This window comes from Perissodus microlepis, chromosome 8, assembly GCF_051167445.1.
Source record: "Perissodus microlepis isolate ML-2025 ecotype Zambia chromosome 8, ASM5116744v1, whole genome shotgun sequence".
NCBI classification, from domain to species: domain Eukaryota; kingdom Metazoa; phylum Chordata; class Actinopteri; order Cichliformes; family Cichlidae; genus Perissodus; species Perissodus microlepis.
In genome coordinates this window covers 18,407,666-18,430,839 of record NC_140468.1, presented here as the reverse complement: position 1 = coordinate 18,430,839, position 23,174 = coordinate 18,407,666, and the positions used below count along the sequence as shown (strand labels likewise).

The window sequence follows — 23,174 nt, the reverse complement described above, 5'->3', positions numbered from 1 at the left end:
TATTTAATTAATTCTAACACGAGCCAAATTACATTACATAGTAGTAACCAATACTTAAATAAATGGGGTTTTTTTTGAAAATGAGCTATTAGCTAATGTGATTAGCTATCACAATAGTAAAAAAGCATTACTTGTTTGTTAACCACCAGTTTTCTTAGTATTAATAAGTTTCATCCCCCTAAAATCTGTTATAATTGTCCCCTTGTTGGCCTCATCAGATTGTTTAATTTCAACCTTGTAATTAAAAACATGGTTTTAGTCCAGCAGAAGAGAAATCTTCCCCTAATGAATACCTTCACAGACATTTTGAGCACTTTGAGTGCACCTCGTATATTGAGAATTGATTTATTACCTAAACCTCTGAACACAGAGTCACATTTGGGGTATTATATTTGTGCACCCAGATGAATGTAACCCCTCAGGCCTTCGTGAGCTGCTGCTGAGCGGTTTAACATTATTATTAAGCAGAACTTTCACAATGCTATCTTTGCTACAAAACAGTACTTGACTGTTGAATGCTGTGTGAATATGTTTTTTTTAAACCTGGTAAAAATATGCATATGCATTTGAATAGGCTCTAGTCTTCTGTATGTACTTAGGGTTATTGTTTGTCTTGACACTTGTGCGTTTAGAGATGTTGTTGTTGCAGGACGCTTCTCTATGGTTTCATAATAAATTTCCTCACCTGTGTGTGTGCCTGACATGTGCTCCCTGCCACAATGGAGAGGTTTATTGTTTATTGTGACATTTATTATTGTTCTTGCCTGCTGTGGGCAGTGGGCTCTGGTAATCACAATACTGACATACTTTGCAGAGCTATGCTAGTGACAAGACAAATAAAATGCTAACACTTTTTTGTTGTTCTTTTAACATTACTGCTTCTTATATTATCATTGCGCAGGATGTATAATGAATTTACCAAAGCTTTCTATTGCCGTATAACAACACATACTTATCCTTAGAGCTTACTTATCCTTGAACCCACATAAAGCATGCTGCACAGTAGCCATGATGGTTGTCTCTTTCAGTGAAGGTCAGTACCTTATTGGACTCTGAATGATGGCAGATGTTGAAGTTTCTGACAAATTGAACCAGGGCTATTTTTAGGCATGGATAAGCTCTGTGGTCACCAAGGGTGGTAAGGTCCCTGGTGAGGGTATGAGTAATTCTGTATGAACATGTGTTCTGAGCTGTAGTCACATACCAGTGAGTAAGTAACTTTACAACTTATATATAATATATATAATCAGTTTTACACTTTGTACTTCTAAATGTTAGAGTAACATTTAAATAAGGGCTTCTATTTTCTTATCAGATCACGAGTTTCACAAATCATTCAAGTCTGGGTATATTAATTGTATTATGTGTTATATAAATACATTGTCAGCTATAGAAAGCCTTCATTTGACAGCCTGACTGTTAGACCTGTCCCTCACTGGAAACGGGTTGTAGTTTGTTGTTATCTATCATCCACCTGCCCTTACTCAGAGTTTTCATCTGATTTCTCAGTCTTTTTTTATCTGGTTTAGTGCTCAGTTTAGATAAAACAATAGCAGCGGACAGTTATAATATTCATCTAGATGCTGAAAGCAAGAGCCTTAACAGTGGATGTATTCTATTTTTAGACTCAATTGGTTTCTCTGAAAATGTGAATGAGCCCACACCGCACTGTGATCACACTCTGGAAATTGTTCCCACATATGGCATAGAAATGGAACATTTAACAGTATTCTCTATAAACCCTCTTTTGTATGATAAATTCTTAATAAGATTTAAATTTACAGTAATTGATGGCACAGCCCGACCTGTCCAGGGTGTACTCTGCCTCTCGCCCTAAGACAGCTGGGATAGGCTCCACCCATTCATCCCAGAATGAATGGATGGATGAATTAAGCAGGAATACATAAGCAGGAATATTTCATTACAGGAGATGTTATCTTCAACACCACGTGCCAACAGATCAGAAATGCTTGACTCACTGGTGTAACTCACCAATGTCCACCTTAAAGTAAATCATTACCTCACAACTACATTCATTACAGTTTATGTCTTTTTGAAATTTGGGCTTAACAAGCGTTGAGAGATTTGTTGTTTGTTTTTTTTTAATTCTTATTTAGACGCCTCATCTTGTGTATTGCTGAGTTATGAAGATACAGTTTTGATGATGGTACAAAACATGCACTCTTTTAATTATGAAAATAAATACTAAATCACATACTGAGTCATAAATAGCCATAAGTAAGAGTTTTAGAAACACAGGTGGATAGCAATGTGCATGATGCACACAAACTCCCACACACAAGAAGAAAACAAACTAGCCACTCTATCGAGACCGATGATGAGACCATGACGGCTATGAGCTTTCATGACTGTTCTCTGTTAAAAAGAAGAAGAAGAAGAAATGATTACACTGATATGATCCCAAGAGATAAACAACACTAAAGGTTGCCTGAGCACGAACTCTCTGAGAGCATTTTGGCATCTTTTCATATCTTTGATTCTGCTGCCTGTTTTTCCCCCTTTTGATGTAATTTTCGAAATGCCTGTCTGAATTGTTATCTTTGTGTTGAGGAAAGATGAAAAGAGAGTAGGCTGTTGAGTTAGAATAGCGATAATAATTTTGCACTTTTCAATGCCGAACACGTGCGGAGCTCCGGGGACAAAAGGAAAATGTTGCCTCTTGTGGGGTTCAGCTTTATAATCTGAGCAGAAGACGAACACTGACCTTTAAAAAAACTCTTGATCCTTTATTCAAAATCAAGAATTTGACTAACAAGTTCTTTAATGGAGCTAGATTGCATTGTGCTGGCTTTGCAACTAGGATGCCGTTGATGCAGTGGGTGTAATTGTTCACAAGAACATTCAAACAGCTTGAAATTGTGATCAGTGCAGATAAATGCTTTTGTACTGCACCTGCAGTGTACAAGGCAACTTCTGTAACTGGAAAATATTCAAGTATTGACTGACTCCACACCTGTCACTGTGGGAGGTCTGGATAATGGGAGACTAGCACAGTTTAGATAAATCTGCACTCATTTACACTTGGCAGTATTTAAACTGACACAGACTTTTGCCTTTTTACTCATTGTGTTGTCCCTCTGTTATACCGTTTTTCCTGCAATGGACACTTCAGTCAATTCTTACTCTTCTTCCTGTTGGAAACTGTTGCCCCTGCTTTTTCTACACGGTCATTTATTCACTATCCACAGCCTTTTCTGAGAAGGCTCTTTAGATCTTGGCACCATGACAGTACATACACACTTCAGTATCACATCAGACCTGAGATGTCAGAGCTCCACCTGCAGCTCCCTAAGGAACCCATGTTTGTCAATTGTTGATCTAAGAATCTGGCGTACATATTTATTTTTTTCATTTAAATGACCACAGACTGTCAAGTTTATTCTTCATGTATATAACACATTTATTAACAGGTACCGTTTCAATTAAGTCTATACATATACGTATATATGCTGTTATTGGCACACTGGGGTGCTAGCTTAACAAGCCAAGACAAATAATGAACTGGATGGTCCACAAAGCACTATTAAATATGGGTCAAAGGACACAGATTTTCTTCTTACAATTTTAAATACATGTTCTCCTTCTCAGTTCATTGTCTTCAGAGGCTCCAAACATCATAATAACTGCATCTATAACATGCAGGCTTAAAATAGCCAAAAGCCTCATTTCCAATAAGGTCGACTGCAACAAGAAACATTGGAATAAATAAAAAGTTTTACTCAGTTCTGCTCAGTTGGAGTGTATTTGTGTCATGTCAGTATTTCTGGTATTTAACACTTGTAAGACAGGCATAATAAACCAAACAGAACAACAAAGGTTATAAAACCAGTTTAGTCCTCCTGAAATAACTTACTTTTTTTTTTTTTTTTTGCCACATTTAATTGTGCAAACAGAGCAAATGTACAAAATGGCATCTTAATGGAGGAATTCTGCTCTACTTTAACTTTCTGAGCTTAATGTGTGTTTATTACATTACATATTGTGCTTCTCAAGTGTTTGTCTAAAGCTGAACTGCAGCTTCAAAACAGCTGTTTAGTCACCTAATAAATATTACAGAATCTATATAAAAATGCAACGCACCGAATAACTTGTCAGAACTATTATACAGAATGAGTTAAATTACATAGTTTACATCTGCTTTGTATAACAACGGCAGCTGTTATCCCCGTGCTGGTAGCATGACCCTCCTCAGTGACGGCTGCTCTCTCTGGTGGGCTAGATGTCCACCACGCAGCCGGAGGCACTGGCTCTTATAGCATCAGATATGACTTTAGCTCCAGATTCTCCAATGCCATTTCCCTGCAAACTGAAGGAACAGTTTTAATATGACAAATCGATAAACAGATAAATAACAATAAATAAACGGTAAAAGAAAACTTACTTGATGTATGTCAGTTGGTGGTTTCCCTTCAAAGCTGTTGCAATGAATATGGCTCCGTCCATGCCCAGAGAGTTCTCCTGCAGACTGATGAATCACACACAGAAGATTTATTTTTTGATCAAATGTAGCGATATCTGTGAGTAACGCTCTAAATTTCAAATGTAAAGGTCTGGATATTGATGACTGTTGGATTCCAGAAGAAAACAAAAACAAAAACAGGGAGTTCAGCACACATGCATCTCTGTAGCTGGGGTTATTTGCAGCTAACCAAATAATGGATGAACAGCGGAGGAGAGTGTGGGAGAATAAACTTCAGCCCTGATTGAACAGATAAATCAGGCAGCATGAAATCAGCAGCTGCATTTACTTTTCTACCACAGGTTTAATACACGAATGTAGTTTATGTCATGAAATGAAGTTCCAGTTGTGCTTACTTCAGTGACTTGAGGCTTCTGTTGGATTTCAAGGCGTTGGCCAGGGCCTTGGCTCCCTCCATTCCTACAGTGTTCCCACGCAGACTGAAAAACATAGTGGAAAATGAGCTGCCGAGCCCCACCCAGGTGAGCGTCTCATCAAACTAGAGCCTTCTATCATTTTTCTCACTTTTCTCTTGTGTCATCCAATGACAGGTGAAATTGGTTGTTTACCAGGACTAAAAACGACAATTTGCAATGAGCTGCTGTGTGCGCAATGCTCAGCAGAAATAAAATGTAAATGGGAGTCACAGAGAGCTCACACACCAGAACGCTTCTTTTGTTTTCTTTCTGAGAATCTTTCAAACACTTTCTGTCCATAGCTGACGTGTATTCTTCTTTGCTCCTGTTTTTTTAGCACAGCGTTGTTCTGTTGGAGGCAATTGTATTTTAATTGTCTCTTTTGTTGCTTCAAAAAAAAAAAAAATTAATTATCCTTTTAGTGAAGTTCCTGAAAGGTTATGACAAACCCATCAAGAAAATCTTGAGATAAAAAGTCACTAATGAAGAAAGTTTGTATTGGTTACTTCAGCAAATAAGAAGCAGTCCAACTCATTCTAAAATCCGCTGACCAATCTTTGTTCACTGCTGCAAAAAAAGCCATTTGAATAAACAAAGAGATTTTACATTTTAAATTTACAATAAGATCAACAAAAATGCCAAATTACTGATGAAAAACTAACTACATTGCATGTTTCAGTAGCTTGTAGAGTCACCTCTAGCAGGAATAATCATTTCTGCATGACTTTATCAGTGTCTCACATCACTGTGGAAGCATTTTGGTCCTCATATTGGATTCCAAAATTATTCCAGGTACAGAGGAGGTCATGGTTGACCTAAGGACTGCAAGGTGTCCAGATCCTGTGGCTGCAAAACAAGGCCAAATCACCATCCCTCCAACACAGTGATTGACAGTTGTTATGAAGTGTTTGTGCTGTGTTCAAATTTCCCCAAATGTTACTCTGTCCATTGTGGCCAAACATCTCCACTTTGGTCTTTTCTGTTTAAAAGACAATGGGCTTCATTTAATGTGCGTAGAGTTCTTACTCTATTCAAACAAACAAGTGGCTATGCAAAATTACTCTTAGATTTAAGAAACATGTGCACCAGCTTGTTTTTATTCTTACCACAGTTTATATGTTGATAAATCAGACTCTTTCTAAACAAAGAGGCTTTTGCAATCTCCATAAAATCTGGATATTGTCACGTCTCCATGTCATTCAGACGTACTTCCTTGACTTGTAGTCCGCCTAAACCAAGACCAAGACAATACCAAGACCAGAGGGTATCGAGACCAAGACAAGACCAAGACCAAGACAGACCAAGTCAAGACCAAGACAAAGTCGAGACGAGACAAAGACCGAGACGAAAAAGTCTTTAAACTGCAGCCAGATGCTGCTTCGTTTACGGGTGTCAGGCATATTTATGTTTTTGTGATGCACTCACACAGCCCTCCTCACCGCTGTCTACTGTCTCACTCACTTACTGAGAGGACAGACTCACGCTCCACTTGACTGTTGCATCTCTCACCCTCTGTTTTTCACATAATGATATTATCCTATATCCTCGCATGTGATTGGCCACAATATGGAGGGATTGGAGCATAGTTGAGCCACTGTGTGAGAGCTGAGCAGTGAAAGGAAATTAAGTGAGGAGCCGGCTCTCGCTTAATGGGAGTCGACTCTTGTGATTCACTACAAAGCACTCTCTAAGCACGGCTCTTAGAGCTGATGCTTTTGCGCACGACACATTATCGAACGTTACGTTGTGTGTCATGGATACTGTTGACTCCAAATCTTCCGACCACTATGTCGATCTGAGACAGCAAGATCGAGACAGTGAGACCAAGACAAGACCGAGGGATCCGAGACCAAGACAAGACCAAAGTCCGTCGAGACCGGTCTTGGTCTCAAGACCGGTCTCAGGACATCCAACTCTAGTACTTCCAGGTAAAGCAGAGAAAGCAGTTACTATCTTGCAAGAGAGAACCGTGCACCACTAAAAGAGGAAAGCAGGAAAAAATCCAACTGAAGAAACTTAAACAATTGTCCAAAGAGGAAAAGGCACAGCTTTCCAGAGTGTTTTCAACAGTTTAAAAGAAAATGAAAAGTGGGGCTCCTACTGACAAAATAGTAGCTGTGTATATCACATCCCCTGAGACTTGCTTGGAACTCAAAGTTGATATAAAAAAGTCTAACTGAATGAGAGAAAAAGAACAAAGAGGACCATATCTGTCAATCTGTGATAATAAACTCATTCACTCAATAAAGTCTTATAGAAACAGTTTGGTGTTTTTCACATTACTGGGATTATTGCATTTCTTTTTCACATGGCTGTATGTATTGTAATATTGTTATGGTATGTTTACATTTAACTCTATAAAATCAGAGTGAATGTAAATCAACAATAATGTAGACAAGTCATTAAATGTGAAAAAAATAAAGAAAAGTAAAGTTGCCATTAAAACACACTGAGTCATTTAATCATCAAGCAGCACGAGAGCTTAAATAGTCTCAAACTGGTTGAGGATTAGTTGGTGAATTTTCTCACATTATTCACAAAGAGAAGGTCTGGAGGTATTCTGATGAATCATCACTTTTATTGTTTAACATTTGGAAATAACGAACATTTCCAGGGAGGCGCACTCATTTGATCTAGTGATCGTAATCATGACTTGTCAGTGATCTGTTAGAGACAACTAACTGGCTTCTTAAAATAATATCTACCTCAAGCAGACACAACGTTGCCAGACTGCAATCAGTAAATTTAAATTGCATGCTGGGATTCTCAAATGAAGATAAACAAAGTTCATAACAGGAACCAATCAAAAGCTATTAATCTTTAGAAGCAGACAGATAAGAGACTAGCAGTTAGTTTCAGATAGAAGTTAACGAGTGCTGCTTGGTTTCACTCTGCTGTTGATTAGGCCAACTTTAACTGACAAAGCTAAACTGCCGAAGAGCGTGTCAATGATATGTGGCTAAAACAAAGGAAAGGTTGACACAAGGTAAAATTTGTACTCACTCTAATGTTTGTAGGGTCTGGTTGGTCATCAGAGCTTCTGCCATTTTAATGGCGCCACTCGTCCCTGCTGAGACTCCCTGAAGACTGAAGAGACGTCACACAAAAGGGTCACAACCACCACAACCACAAAAATGATTGATCTGTCGATGGACATGATCGTTATGCCAACCATAAAGTGCGCAGTGACGTGTTGGTTTTCAGAGCCTCAGCAAGATAAGTGACTCCTTCATTCCCGATAGCATTTTCTTGAAGACTATAGGATGGAGATAAAAGCACACAAAGAAACTGCTATGAATAACAATAAAGCCTTGCGAATAAAGTTTTACATAATTGCATGGTTGCTGATGAAATATGTTCACTCAAAGCCTGGAGCGAGTCATTTTCTCAAAGTAATATCAGCACAGGCTTTGATGACAGGAAAGAGTTTTGAAATTTTGGGTGAGATCGATATATTTACATACAAAGGAGTGAAAAAGGTTTATTGGTCTTACTCCAGGAGTTGCATTGTGGAATTGGAGAGGAGTGCATGGGCCAGAGCTTTAGTGGCCGTGGACTTGATGAAATTCCACTGTAGACTGTGAAAAGAGAGGAAAAAAAGAGACCCAGTATGAAGCAAATACACTTGAATTCATTAAAGATCTATTAAACAGGTTGCTGGTTCAATCCCTGGATGCTCTACTCTGTATGCCGAAGTATACTTGGAAAGATACCGAACCTTAAAGTCGCTCTCCAATGTGTCCATCAGCGTGTGAATCTTAGACAGAAAGCATTTAGGTGTCGAAAAAATATGGTTGAATGCGGCGTGTTGTATAAGGCGCTTTAAAAGCTCAAGAAAAGTGCTACATAAGAACCAAATCGTTTAGTTCACTATTTTGATTTAGCTCAAATTTCTGCTCAACCACATTTCAGAATCTAGACTCTAACCATTCATTCTCTTCCACTTGTCCTTATCAGGGTTATGGGTAGAGTGTGTGCTTAAAGATATAGGTATAAATATCCTGCTTTGTTCACTAGAACTTTATTACATCACTGAGAATGCATCGGTTGCTGTGCAGTGCAGACTCCCACTTCTACTCTCAGACTTGTGTGTATCTGTTTGGATGTGTTTATTTCCGATTCAAGCTCCACTTACTGCAAGGAGGTCAGGCCTCGATTAAACTTGATTGCACCAGCGATAGCTTGAACTCCGTCGTCATGTAAAAGGTTGGCTGTGAGACTGGAAAACACACAAATATGCAAGCAAAAACACAAATATGAGCACTGTTGTATATAATGCAAAGACTGTCAGAGCGTTTTCAACATGTCTGCTTTCACAGAAGCTTCAAGTTTTGAAAATAACACTGGAAAAAGGCGTTTACAGGAAGTATTATAACACTAGAATATGGCTGCTGCTGCCAGTGTTGCAGTAGGTTGGAAATGTCCCCACATTACCTCAAAGAGCTACACAATACAAACAGTTATCTCGCAGTTTTTGTGCTTTTCATCATGCAGCAGTATTGTATGACAGGGCATGATCTGGGGGAGTGACATTTACTGAACAGTCGGGTATTCCCGCAGTTCTGTGAGGGATGATACTGTACTACTATTAACGAGCTGACTCACTCGAGGTCCTGCAGAGTGTTGTTCTCGTGGAGGGCATGGGCCATGTTCTTTGCTCCCTCTACCCCAATTGAGTTCTCCCTCAGACTAAATAGACAGAAAAACACATGAAAAGTGACATAAGACACAAGCATGACAACTTTACAGCCACTAAAATGCCAAGATACTGTCAATTTGGCAAACCTTTTCCAAAGAGAGGCTTTTTTTACTCCCTTTTTTGAGACACAAAATATGAATACTGATCACATGCGTCTAACAAATAAGATATACTGCACATAAGATACAGTTAGTTTTATAGGTTTTTGGACAGCGAGACAATATTTGTCATTATGCCTCTGCACACCACATCAGTGGATTTTATATCAAATAAATGATCAGGAAATACAGCCATCTTTATGCAAAGCCCCCCTGCTCCGCAACAAAAAAAAGAAAAACCACAGAAGACAACTAAAGTGGATGATGACAGAATTATTTCCATGGTTAAAGGAAAAAAAAACCCCAAACACCTTTAAAACATCTAACCAAGGCAAAACTGTTTTTCAAGGAGGTAGGCGTATAAATATCAGTCTGCAGTCAACACATGCCTTTGTGAATGGAAATAGAGAGGGTTTAAAATGAAGGTGCAAATAACTACACTCAAGAATAACAACGCTAACGTAGCCAGGAAACATCTAAAAGAAACTGCACAGTTCTGAAAAAGTAAAAATAAAAAGGGAGGAAACAGCATTTGGTGATGCCTGCAGGTACTCATTGACTGCAAATGATTTTCCTCCAAGTATTAAAAACAATCTTTTTATTTAATTTTTTTTAGTTTAGTCCAATTAATTTTGAGCTTCTTAAAATGGTAGACTATATATAAAATGGCTATAATTCCTAAATAGTAAATAAAATGAAATCTACTGAATTAAAGTCTAAACTGTAATCACATCTTGACTGATTTAAAATCCACTGTAGTGGTGTACAGAGGCAAAATAATGGAAAAGGAATTGTAATTGTCCAAAACATGTGGACTTGTGTAACTGTAAAAGCATTTAAACTTTATTCTGTTGACCCAAAGTCTGCAGCTAATTAGCCATACATAAAGAGTCGGAGGTGCAGAGGGAAACAACATGCTAACTTTCTTCAGTGCTAATAAAATTAATCTGCACAGAAAGAAAAGCTTGAGGAAAAGCTTACATGGACTTCAAGATGCCTACTGAAGCTACGTCAGACAAAGAACTGACCCAGGTCACTGATTGGCAGTGTTGGGTAAGTTACTTTAAATTAGTAACTTAGTTACATTACTAGTTACTTCTATCAAAAGTAACTCAGTTACTTCAAGTTACTCGTTACTTTCAGAGTAACTAGTTACTAGGGAAAGTAACTTTGGTTTTACTCAGAATTCTCTTGTTAATGTGTTGCTTCCGTAACTGGATACCCAGCAAGATTGCCAGTCTTCTAGCTTGCTTATTTGCCACAAGTGCACTGTGCCACCTATAGAAAGGAAAAAATAGTGTGCACATTTCCACGAGAGAAATCCCACACCTGATTCTATCCTAGCCTGCTTTTTACATCCAACACAAAAACTGCAGTCGTGGTGCTTTCAATTGTACTCAGAACTCGGAAATTCTGCCTTCTGAATAGGAAGATGTAGGTAACACCAGACTGCAGATGAGCTGCGTACAGAGCTGGACTGGGACAAAAAAATCATCCCGGGCATTTTGACTAGAGACCGGCCCACCATTATAGGAAAAATCATAAAGCCTTTGAATGAAAATAAACACTGTTGTGACAGTGATGTACACTGTTCTGATGGTATATATGTATCAATCTATCAATTGTTTGTTGTAAGACTCAGATAATTATTTTTTTAAAAGTGAGACATTTTAAATGAGAATAAGAAAGTATTTCCTTGTGCCCCCCTTTCCCTTTTAATGCCCTACATGGACCCCTGGCAACACTTTGCTAGATCCGCCCCTGCACAGTTACCAGCTGTCAGCTACTTAGAAAAGGATCCTGGTGTTATTTGTCTCTCAGAAACAGTTCATAACTTCCCTTCAACTCATTCATGTCACCTAAAAGGTAAACCTGTTTCTCCATCACAGCTCTGATGATTAAGTAAGGACATCTCCTGGTTTCATCTTCATGTTTCCAAACCGACATCATGACCAGCAGCTTTACAGCTGTGGCTCCAGCAAACATCAGCTGATACTAGAAATTAATATTAAATACATTCTAACAACAGCTGATCAAGCTTAAAAGTGCTGCTGTTGTTTAGCGCGACCTCCGCTGGTTTCCTCTTTCTGGCGCAAAGTGGGCGATAAATAAACGAGAGAGAAAAGCCAGTCAGCTGATCATTGATCAGTTTCATGATTGAAGTAGAAACAGGAGAGGGAGGGGGAGAGAATGAGAGAAGAAGAGGCAGCTGTGCAGCAAAGACACAGAATAACTCCAGCTTTGTGTCGTTTTCATTGTAGCTGAAGTCCGGGACAAACTGTGTTCCTTTTCAGCTCAATACGAAACGCGTAATAGTTTCTCTGAATACGAGACGATTCCGTTTTTTACGGGACGGTTGGCAACTCTAATAATTAACCTTATGAACAAAATAAAGTTCAACATCAGTAACATCATAGCACCCACCCAGCTGTATAGAAACTCCGTCATGCTAGCTAGCACGCAGTACGAAAAAGTCAGCATAACGAAAATAAACTCCAACTAAACTTGGTTTATATCTGACCCAGATAGACTGCAGGTCGTAACTTCTTACTTCTTCAGTTCACCTGACACTCTCGGACCAGCGGCCGCTTCGGGTCTCTCCTCTTGCCTCCCTTTTCGTTCATCCACCTGCTGGCTTCCACCACTTGCTAATGTTATTGAATCTGTGGAAGCTCCGCGATAGCCACCACACGAAGTAACGAATAACGAGCCTATTTGAATCCCAGTAACGAGTAACGCGTTCCTGGTTTTGGCATAATAACTAGTTACCGTGCTCCTTACCACAATAATAACGTAGTTACTGTAACGCGTTACTTAATAACGCGTTAGTCCCAACACTGCTGATTGGTCACCTAAAGCTCAAAATAACACCAGCTTTTTAAATAATTTCTTAGCTAAAGTAACTCTCTTCTGAGTTTAACTGACAGTTGCTTGTTGGAAAATCACGTTCTCCCAAAAAAGACAAAATATTCTTGGGTTAATGCACAAACACAAACAGGGAAACAGAGTGAAACTTTAAGCTTGGTCCTTACTTCAAGGAGACAAGGCCATGGTTCAGCCTCAGTGCTTTCGTTAAGGCTGTCATTCCCTTGTTGCTGATCGAGTTACTCTGAAGTCTATGAAAAGAGATGAAAAGTTAAATGCAGCTGTAATGAATAGCATTCAAAGCAAACACCATTTCCCCTTCTGTGGTGCATGAACTGAAATGTCACTTCCCACACTATTAAAATGCATTTGCATTGCATGGGCAGAAGATACTAACTGGAGTGAGAGAAGAGTGTGGTTGACCGCCAAAGCCTCGGCCAGAGCTACCGTCCCTTTATCCCCAAGCTGATTACCACAAAGACTGCAGACAAGAACACAAATACACCCGACACATTAGGAGAAAGAAAGCCATTAATCTGAGTTATCAGTATGTGAACCAGGTTCAGGTGTGGTGGTAAACAAGATCAAATGAAGCCTAGTAACAAACAAGTGTGTCAATGAGCTATCATAACTGTACACCTCATCATCAATCTGCAAAAATGTGAAGAAGTAATGATTAACTTTTAGTCTTTAAATGTTCTGGCCTAGAAGTTCAGTACATTATCTCCAAGATCACTGAATGAATATTAATTCTGCATTACATCAACTTTGTGAGAGTCCGGTTGGTCTTCAGTGCTTCTGCAATCCTTTTGGCTCCACCTGCTGCGATTGTATTCTTCCGTATACTAAAAAAAAAAAAGATGCACATTCATCTACGGGACATTCATTAAAACAACATCTGTAAACAAGACCAAACTCACTTCAGAGACACCAGTTTGCGGTTGCACTGCAGCACTTCTGCAAGCGACTGAGCACCCTCCTCCTCGATGGTGTTGTTCTGAAAGCTGATGAGAAGTCGGGGAAATTGAGCAAATACACCAACTAGAGTAAATAAACTGGAATTCTGTGTGTGTCAGTTAAGCTGTAGAGCAATTATACTCAACTCGATTGATGTCAGGACTTGGTTCATTTTCAGAGCCTCTGCTAGGAACTTTGCACCTTTGGAGCCGATGTTGTTATTCCGAAGACTAAAACAACATAAACAGGTCATTAGATGATTTACTAAAACTCTACTTAGCAATAATAAGATGTAAATTATAAGATGCAGGTTTAGCATTATTATTATGTAGTATTATGATCAACTCTTGAATGACTACACTACATCAAAACTAAAAGCCTTTTCCCCATTTCAGATTACTCATTTTTATTACAAGGTTCTGTTTTTGGAAAACATTATATACTGTATATAAAAGATGGAAGTAGCCCCCATGTTGTCATGGTTACTCATCTTTTAAAGCTTTAGTGTGAGCAATTTATCCACTGCCATCTTAGTTTTTGAATCTAGACACAAGAGAAACTGAGACCCTGCACACTAACAGCTAGCCAAGCTCTAGAGCCATGATTCCCAAGAAATTGAGTTTGAAATGACTCAAAATAATGTACAGTTACTTATTTATATTAATTGATTTAAATAAAAAGTGAATTAAAACTGGTACTTCGAGGTGGTTATTAGTGATATTACTCTGACCTAAATTCACTGCTCTTTTATTGAAGCTTGTGTCCCAGTGGCAGGTGGGTCACCTATACTCCCACTCCTGTATTTTGATTAGAGTGAAGATTTAAGATTGGGAGGGCACCATGGGCTTTCCTGTTTTATTAAATGGGTCACAGCACTCTTGACTGGGAATAGCTCCTCTAGAGCATACTTGGCTTTGAGCGTCTGTAATAAATGAATTAAAACTAGCTGCTGACACCATAAAATATACTTTCCAGACCTGGGGGCAGCAGCTATCCTTTATATACAGATGATTGGAAATACTGAACTCAAAAGGTTTTATTTGTTCATTCGATTCAGACATCAAACACTGCAGATCTCACTTGAGAGAAGTCAGCGTGCGGTTCACCAAGAGGGCTCGACTCAGGGCTTTGGCTCCTTTGTTGCTGATGGCATTGTCCGCCAGACTGATGGAGGGATAAAAGAAATTGTATTTATGTTGTTCGAGTATTAATAATAATTACAACCACAATTATACTTTCACCAATCATACAATCACACAACCACTGAGAGTAGTCAGCAAGGTCAATCATAACTTCATTTAAAAGCTCCGCTCTGAGTTTATAAAGCAGCTTGATGTGATACAGTTGTTCAGAACAACAATCGTTCCTCATATAATGCTTTACCACAAAAAAAGACTCACCTTATTTTTTGGATATGGCAGTCTTTGGCACTCAGGAGACTTCCCAGCAACTCCATGACATCATCTTTAAAGTGATTATTCTCCAACCTGATGAGCAGATAAAACCATTGAATCTGGAGTTTTCCTTTTATTGGATGTATTTGGGTTGAGAAGCTCACCTTAGATGGCTACAGTACAGCAGCTGCGGGAGCAAACATTTCACTGTCGAGGAGTTCAGAGAGGCTGTCAGGTTGGTTTGTTCGCTGCACTCCGGAGACACATGGAGCAGGTAACCCAGCACCACACAGTGAGGCCGCGTTAACTTTCCCGCTAGACTGCCGAGCCGTAAATCCTCCTCTACGCTGCGCAGCATCTCTGTGTGCTGCAACTCCTGTAAACAGTAAGCTAGGTTGACTGCACGCAGGGAGACCACAGCACCCCCGCTGACCAACAGACCCTGCAAAAACCCTGCTGCCCATGCCTTGTTGTTGCCATCGTCTTTCCCGAGGGCCAGAAGTCCAGCAAGAGGTTTGATTGCAGCTGAGCACAGCAGGCCTGTAAGGAAGCGTACGAACACATCCAGGTGACCATCCTCAGCTTGTTGTGAGTGCTGAAAGGCACTTCTGAAGTGGTTCTGGAAACCAATCTTGGGCCAGGACATGGAGCTCTCAGAGAACAAGTCAAAGATTGCCCGCTTTGAGGAAACATGGTAAAAGGTAGCTGCAAGAAACTCCTGCAGAGTCAAATGTGTGAAGCGGAACGTCGTGTTGATGGTTGACTCCTCTCGAACAAGAACTCCAGAACCGAGACTGCTTTGAGTCAGCAGTAGCTCAATCCCATAGTTCTTGAGGTCTTGTTCACTGAAGACATACTTGTGTTTAAGAAGCCCATAGAAAGCCAGTCGTCCGAGATTCCCCAGCAGTTTCCGATTGCTCCCGTGAAGTTGCTCTGTTTTTACAGGCTCTCTGCCTCTTGGTTCGCCCAATTCTGCTTTCATTGAACAGAAATTGGCATACAGCTCAGTGCAAGTCCTCGGAAGACTCTCCTGTGCTTCATTCTGCATGATGTATAACAAAGTATCAGCTGCTATCCAGCAAATGCAGGGTATGTAGCACATCACCATCAAGATCTTATTGGATTCCAAGTGTGACCATATTTTCCTGGCAAAATCCTTCTCAGAGAAATGGTGATTCAGAAAGATCTCTATATCCTTAGGACTAAATCCTGGGATCTCAGTCACCCTGTCAACCAGACCTCCGGGGATAAGGGAAGCTACTCTTGGCCTGGAAGTCACCCAGACTGCTATATCGGGAAGCAGATTCCCTCGAATGATGTTGGTAACTAAGTCGTCAATAGGCACTTCTTTTTTTGGGTCGCTGCAAGAAGCTGCGTCGGAAAAATTTAATTTGCAGCGGAATTCGTCCAAACCATCAAGTATGAGCAGAGTCCGACAGGAGCTGTTCAGGACCAGACTGGGATCAGATATATGAGGAAAAGCCATTTTCACCAGCCTCTCAGCAGAAAGCTTGTCCAGCAAATTCAGCTCGGCAAATGTGAACGGTAGCACAAAGTTTATGTCTGTACAGACGATCCCTTGGCACCACTGCCGGATAAAGTGTCTCACCCAGGTTGTTTTGCCGATACCAGCTACCCCAACTGTGAGGGAGACCCTAGGGGGCATACTGACTCGGGTGAGGGGCTCAAATAGTTTTGCTAACCCCAGCTGCCTAAGATGATTTCTTTTCTCTCCTCGAGTCACTCCCACCTGCATCAGGTCATGCTCCTTTTGTTGGAGGTCAGAAAGTCCATCGACAAGTAGTAAGGTTCTTGATGAGATGTTAAGACTGGGGCAGCTGATTGAGTCTCTGTCTCTGTACTGTTCATATCGGCGTAAGAGGACCTCCTTGTGCTCTTTTACCATGGCATCTACAGACAAAAACAAAAGAAATTCACATCGGTTATTCACTGGAAAAAGGACACTAATATGGAAGAGTAACTTTGTATTAAGCTTTGATCCCAGTGAGTGAAAAGTGCTTTGCATTTAAACTTACACAATCATACACTAAACACTATAGAAACACTTGTAAAAGCCGCACGTCTATGGAGGAACCAAACTGGCAGAAAAAGTACTAATATCTACATTTCATATACATATTTCCATATGCAAGCAAGAAAGCAGAAATAAGTAAACAAATAAACATTTTAAAAATTATTAATTAGTAAAGAAAAATGGCAAATTAATTCAATTCCATTCAAATTTATTTATACAGCGCTAAATCACAACAGCAGTAACCTCTAGGCGCTTTATATTGTAAGGTAGACCCTACAATAAAACATACAGAGAAAAACCCAACAATCATATGGCGCCCTGTGAGCAAGCACTTTGGCGACAGTGGGAAGGAAAAACTCCCTTTTAACAGGAAGAAACATCCGGCAGAGCCAGACAGAACTTACAGAATATTATTTTATTGATTTATTTTCTTTGCAGTTTCGTTCCTCCGGACTCGTTGCCTGAGCTACTACCCCCCATAACCATTTTAAAGAATTACACAGGACAGAGAGTAGCAGCCTCTTACCGTGGTTAATGATGAGCTGGGCAACCTGAGAATCTGAGCTCTCTATAAAACCCTGAAGGACGTCAGAGCCTTGACTGTCCTTGGCAGTGACAATAGTGGTGAGCATGTTAACCTGATCCTGCAGTCGGCCTGCTTCCTTGACCTTGGTCTCCTCAGCTGAACTGAGCACATCCAGGTTTCTCATGTGGTTTAAGATCTCCCCCAGGAAGGAGGGCGTAATAAAGCTCTGCAGCTGGTCTTGATGCTTTTGGATCCAACCAAGATCTAAAGAATAACAGAACACTTTTAGGACTTTTATGATTGATGAGATTATTGTGGTGTTAACTCATGAGCAAAGATACTTCCTTAAGCTGGGACAATGCAGGATTATTTGTGTTTTTGTCGGATATTTATTCTCATTAAAAAGTCTGATGATGGCAAATGACTTTGCACACAAGAGGACACCATATTTTTAAAGAAATAACATGCCTTTGCCTCATTTATTTTTCCCCCCAATCTTTATATGTGTGTGTGTGTACACACACTCAAAATTACAGACATGTCAGCTTCTTCTTTGTTGTGTAATACACAAAGAGACAGATAAATATTTTCACATTCCTCTTGGAAAGTAGAAATCACCACATCACAATCGGAGCCTGTGGTGTCCTTAAAACCACTTCAATAATACATCAAAACCAACAAGCTGCCATTTAGAAACGGTGTAAATGTTTGCTAACAAAGAGGGGGAAAATAACAGGAAAGAATAAAGAGAGAGCATCAGCGAGTTTACAGGAAAGCTTGAAATACAAACCTGAAAACTGAGGATCTGCGATGATCGCACATTTTTTTTGATCTTGCTTAAAAATCCTAAATCAGAAAATCTTCTGCTTAAAAATTGGCGAATGTCCAAGCAAGTGTTTACCTAATGAACTCCCAGGATTGACAGGTTTGTTTAATCTTTCAAAGTCAATCAAAGTCTCTGCTCAGACTGCTGCTCGGAGCCGACATACGGCTGGATGGTTGGATGGAGATCAAAGTGATTTTTTAAAAACCTGCAAACTTACTGAGAAGTATTAGGGTTTGCCCCTACAGGAAATTTTCGAGCGGACGTGGTGAGCACTGTATCAAAGTTTTGTTAATGGTTACTAGGTGACAGGCTAAACACACTAACCATAAACAGCACCTGTCACTGCACACAGTATGAACATCGCCACACTTTAACGCTTTTTCAGGTATAAAACTGCCAGACTGAGGTAAACCTACAACATTTTTGCGTATTTGTAAAAGAACAATTCTGTTTTCTGTAATGCAATTCTACTTATTCTCTTCTCCAACAGCAGAAGTCGGCATCTTGAATCGTGATAACATTGTTGTCTTGTTTGCGAACCATATGGTGAAAAAAAGACTTGAAAGCTAAACCACAGAGATCAGATTGTCCTACAGATGACACCTGTGCAGCTGAACAGTGATGATAACAGCAGAATAAGATGTGGAACACTAATGTTAAAATAACTACTTCATTTAAAGTCAATTTTATGATCCTGCCATTATCACTGACACACTACGTCCTTTTTTGTCAATTCATAAATTGTATTTTTAACAAAAGAACAGCAGCGCAGGACGAGGACAGACAACAAGAAAAACACGGCAAGCTGAAACAGATAGACAGGGAGAGATCGAGGGTACTGAGATATAAATGGAATCAAATAAAAAAGAAGCAATATCAGTGCTGATAACCTTGATATATGTGTTCATACCACAAAGATGTATATGTGCACACATACCTACATGTATACATGTATATATATGTGTGTGTGTGTGTGTGTGTGTGTGTGTGTGTGTGTGTGTGTGTGTGTGTGTGTGTGTGTGTGTGTGTGTGTGTATATATATATATATTTATTTTTTTTTTTGGGGGGCGATCATGGCTCAAAGAGTTGGCAGTTCGTCTTGTAACAGGAAGGTTGCCGGTTCGAGGCTCAGACAGTCTCGGTCGTTGTGTCCTTGGGCAAGACACTTCACCTACCGCCTACTGGTGTTGGCCAGAGGGGCCGATGGTGCGATATGGCAGCCTCGCTTCTGTCAGTCTGCCCCAGGGCAGCTGTGGCTACAACTGTAGCTTGCCTCCACCAGTGTGTGAATGTGAGAGTGAATGAATAGTGGAATTGTACAGCGCTTTGAGGGCCCCGAAAAGTGCTATATAAATGCAATCCATTATTATATATATATATATATATGTATATATACACACACACATGTGTGTATATATATGTATATGTATATACATATATATATACATATATATATATATACATGAATTTACACATATACATAAGCCCCCACACCTATACACTCATACAAACATACACAGATACACATGCATGCACGACACTGAAAAAATAAATAAATATATATGTATAAATAAATATATATATATATATATATATATATATATATATATGTGTGTGTGTGTGTGTGTGTGTGTATATATATATATATATATATATATGTGTGTATATACGTATATATGTGTATATATATATATATATATATATATATATGTGTGTATATATATATATATATATATATATATATATGTGTATATATGTATATATATATATATATATATATATATAAACCTGTATGTACTTACGTGATTTTTTACATGTAATAAAGTATTTAGATGCCAGTATTAGTACACTTTACTTCCACTGATGATGACTTATTGAACTAAATGCTGCTGTCTGAATGATCACTATTAAATTTTTGCCAAAAAATTATTTTAAAAGGCTAAATAAATAAACCGTTACAGACACAGCGACTTCGACTCTTACCCTCCGTTTCTGCTTGCGATGAGGTCGTAGACTGAAGATCCACATAGCAGTCGTCCTGCCACGTAATGCGTTTGCTTCGGTCCAGGATAGAATCGTAATGTGTCTTCTCCATGAGAAACTCTGATATATGTCTACCGCTGATGCTCCCGCTTTTATCTATGTGACACACACACGCACATTACTTACTGCATGCAACCGGACATTATGGGCTGTGATCAATGGGGGTTAAGCCAATCAAACAAGTTTTGCCTTCAGTCATCCTGCTGAAGCTCTGAAGAAGAGTTTGATGTATAATACTGCTACTATTAACCCTAATACATATTTATAATAAAAGTGAGAAATTAAACTGCTAATTTGTTAGAGTTTAATAAACACTTTTTGCACATTGTTGAAGATGAATTTTCACCTTTAACTCAAAGTCTAAAGCATCATCATTATCATTTTGACCAGTTCCTCTAGAAATATGTGTGCAGAGCATCATTATTATTTACTTAATCACCTCCAATTAATCAGTGTGTTTATTAAAAAGGTACACCTGCATTCACCTCAGTAACACATGCTTATGAGAGCTTATGAGAACACAAGCACAAGTTGAACACTGTGTTTGTTGTTTGTGTTGATATTGTATGAAGACTTCACCACATGCAGATTTTGTGACTCTGAACACAGCAGGAGACAAACACCACCTGCACCCCCTTAAGGCCTTTCTCAGGGCAGAAGGATGTGCTAACTGGCTTGGGATACACAAGTCTGTGGGGCCCTGTAGGAGAGTTATGAGCAATGGATCTACATAAGAGACGAGGAATAGGGAGAGAACCAGAAGGATCAGACTTTTTGATCTTTTTCTTTTGCCAGGATAGACAACGGAGTGGAACTTACTGATTAAGTTATCTTGAAAGACCCTTCTCAATAAATTCAGGTTGCCCGCCCCCCAAGGACCCAAGTCGCTGGTGCTGCTCGATTATATTAAAGTCTGTTTATCCCCCGGGGGTGCTCGTTGTCGGTTTTGTCTATATCTTATTGAAACTGTATTTCAATAAGCTATTTTTCCAGTGGTCTTTGTGTCTATTTTTGACACGACAACATGGACTAAGAATCTATAATCCCTTTACTAGACATTGCCGGTGATCCTGTGCAGTGTTTGCCTCTTTTAAGTTGATGCAGCTTTGCTGGGGAGTTACATATTATCCCCAAACTTCAAGAACCAAAAAGATTTTATAAATTAATGACAAATGAAATGAGCACAATGTGCCCAGGCCAAGTTTTTCAAGTTTAATCCTCTGGAAACACCCACTGGTTTAACCATGAGTGTGCACAGCCTTTCAAATAACCAGATTTACAGTAATGTTGTGCTTGGTGCACATCCTGGACTTTGCAGAAGACAAACATACTATCAAACAGGCAAATATGTAAACTATACACATGAAAAAGTATCTGCCCCCTTCCTGTATTCTTAGTTTTTTGCATGTTACACTTAAATGGCCTCAGATCAGGAAAGAAATCTAAATAATAGACAACGATAACCCAAGTAAATACAAAATGCTTTTAAACAGCTGTTTCATTTGTTAAGGGAAAGAAGTACCCACATCTACTTTGCCTTGTGTGATAAAAGTAAATATCTTCTCCCTGCACTGTGCGCAGTTTATTAAACATTATTAAGCTGACAGTTTGTTGCATGAACATAAAAAGTGTGAAAGGAGCTTCTTCTTGTTTTCGCTGCAATTTTACTAAAGCGGAGTGAAAGTAGTGCAAACAAAAATTCAAGTTTTGTTTGAGGTTGTGCCGAGAAAACGGGAAACTGCAAATGTTTTCCTGTGTGGTTTGTTGCTCATTGCATCATGTCTCTAAAAGGAAGACACAGTTTTAGTAGCCAGAGTAAAATTTATATCCTTAGCAGCCTCATAAGAAGGTCCTACATGTGATATTTTGGAACTATGTTGTATACAAAATAAAGTACACGTCACTGTTAAAAGGCCATCCAGCACAGATAAGTCAGTAAAGATCATTAGAAGACTCAGACAGTATGAAATCTTCCCAACTACAGTATTTGGTAGCAGCAGCAAAAAACACACATTACAGTAGCACAATGTGCTGATTCAAGAATGCCAGCATTACACAGCAAGAATTAAAACCCAGGAATATGAGTGTTTGCTGGAAATGTATCATATTTTATAGTAAAAGTAAGTGAAAGCATGTTAAGATTATGCATACTCTATTTTCACTAGCAGGAGCTGATGCTGACTCAAAGCCATGACGGAAAAGTAACGTTTACGACTCTTTAAGCTGCTGAAGGCATGAAGTCAGGCGCTCTGTAGCAAAAGAAGTAGGAAAACTCGAGGGACTCACCATGGGTTAGAGGAGGTTGTCTGAACGTTTCAAAGGATGAAAGATGCTTCCTTTACCGCGGTCTCATAAAGTAGCCACATGATTATCACAGAAAGCACATATCTGAAGAGTAGAAGTGCAAATTTGACGAATCTTTAAAGATTATAATACAACTTTGAGTTGGCAGGCGAGTGAAGTGAGCCTCAAACACACAGCAGCTGAAGTAGGTCTAAAGTCTGCTGCTGGAGATTCGCTTCGTGCTGCACCTCCTTTCCGGTGTCGTGCTTCATCTGCATTTTTGCACTGTGGTTGGCAGGTTGAACAGTGACAATAAGAGAGAGAGAGAAAAAGTAACTGCTTCCTGTGTGTGCAGACGAAGTCACGCTCTTCAAAAACCTGAAAACCGCACTGTAGGCCTAGTCTCTTCATCGACTGTGCAGATGCTGTCAAACCACAGGCAGAGGGCTGACACGACATATCAAGGGTCAATAGGAGGAAGTACAAAGAGCTTCAGGTCGCTAACATGTCAGGCAGTAACAGAGCAAGGTGATAAAAAGTAAACATGCTGT

The 23,174-nt window shown here is 39.4% G+C and overlaps 1 protein-coding gene across 2 annotated transcripts; it reads right to left on the bottom strand.

The window, feature by feature from the left end:
* Window positions 1-3,017: 3,017 nt before the first annotated feature.
* nlrc3 (NLR family, CARD domain containing 3) lies at window positions 3,018-23,016 on the bottom strand. Of its 2 annotated transcripts, XM_084937939.1 has the most exons (19): window positions 22,627-23,016; window positions 20,281-20,436; window positions 17,471-17,734; window positions 15,074-16,820; window positions 14,916-15,002; window positions 14,596-14,679; window positions 13,662-13,745; window positions 13,479-13,562; window positions 13,320-13,403; window positions 12,956-13,039; window positions 12,726-12,809; window positions 9,502-9,585; window positions 9,032-9,115; window positions 8,391-8,474; window positions 8,069-8,152; window positions 7,900-7,983; window positions 4,837-4,920; window positions 4,403-4,486; window positions 3,018-4,327 (listed from the first exon to the last, which is right to left on the bottom strand). In XM_084937939.1, the coding sequence occupies exons 2-19, from the start codon at window positions 20,390-20,392 to the stop codon at window positions 4,237-4,239; spliced, it is 3,393 nt and encodes a 1,130-aa protein (XP_084794065.1). In that variant the 5' UTR covers window positions 20,393-20,436; window positions 22,627-23,016; the 3' UTR covers window positions 3,018-4,236. The 2 variants fall into 2 exon arrangements, 1 of the variants encoding a protein (XP_084794065.1); XR_014801169.1 differs by lacking the exon at window positions 3,018-4,327 and having other exon boundaries at window positions 4,467-4,486; window positions 4,837-5,742.
* Window positions 23,017-23,174: the final 158 nt, after the last annotated feature.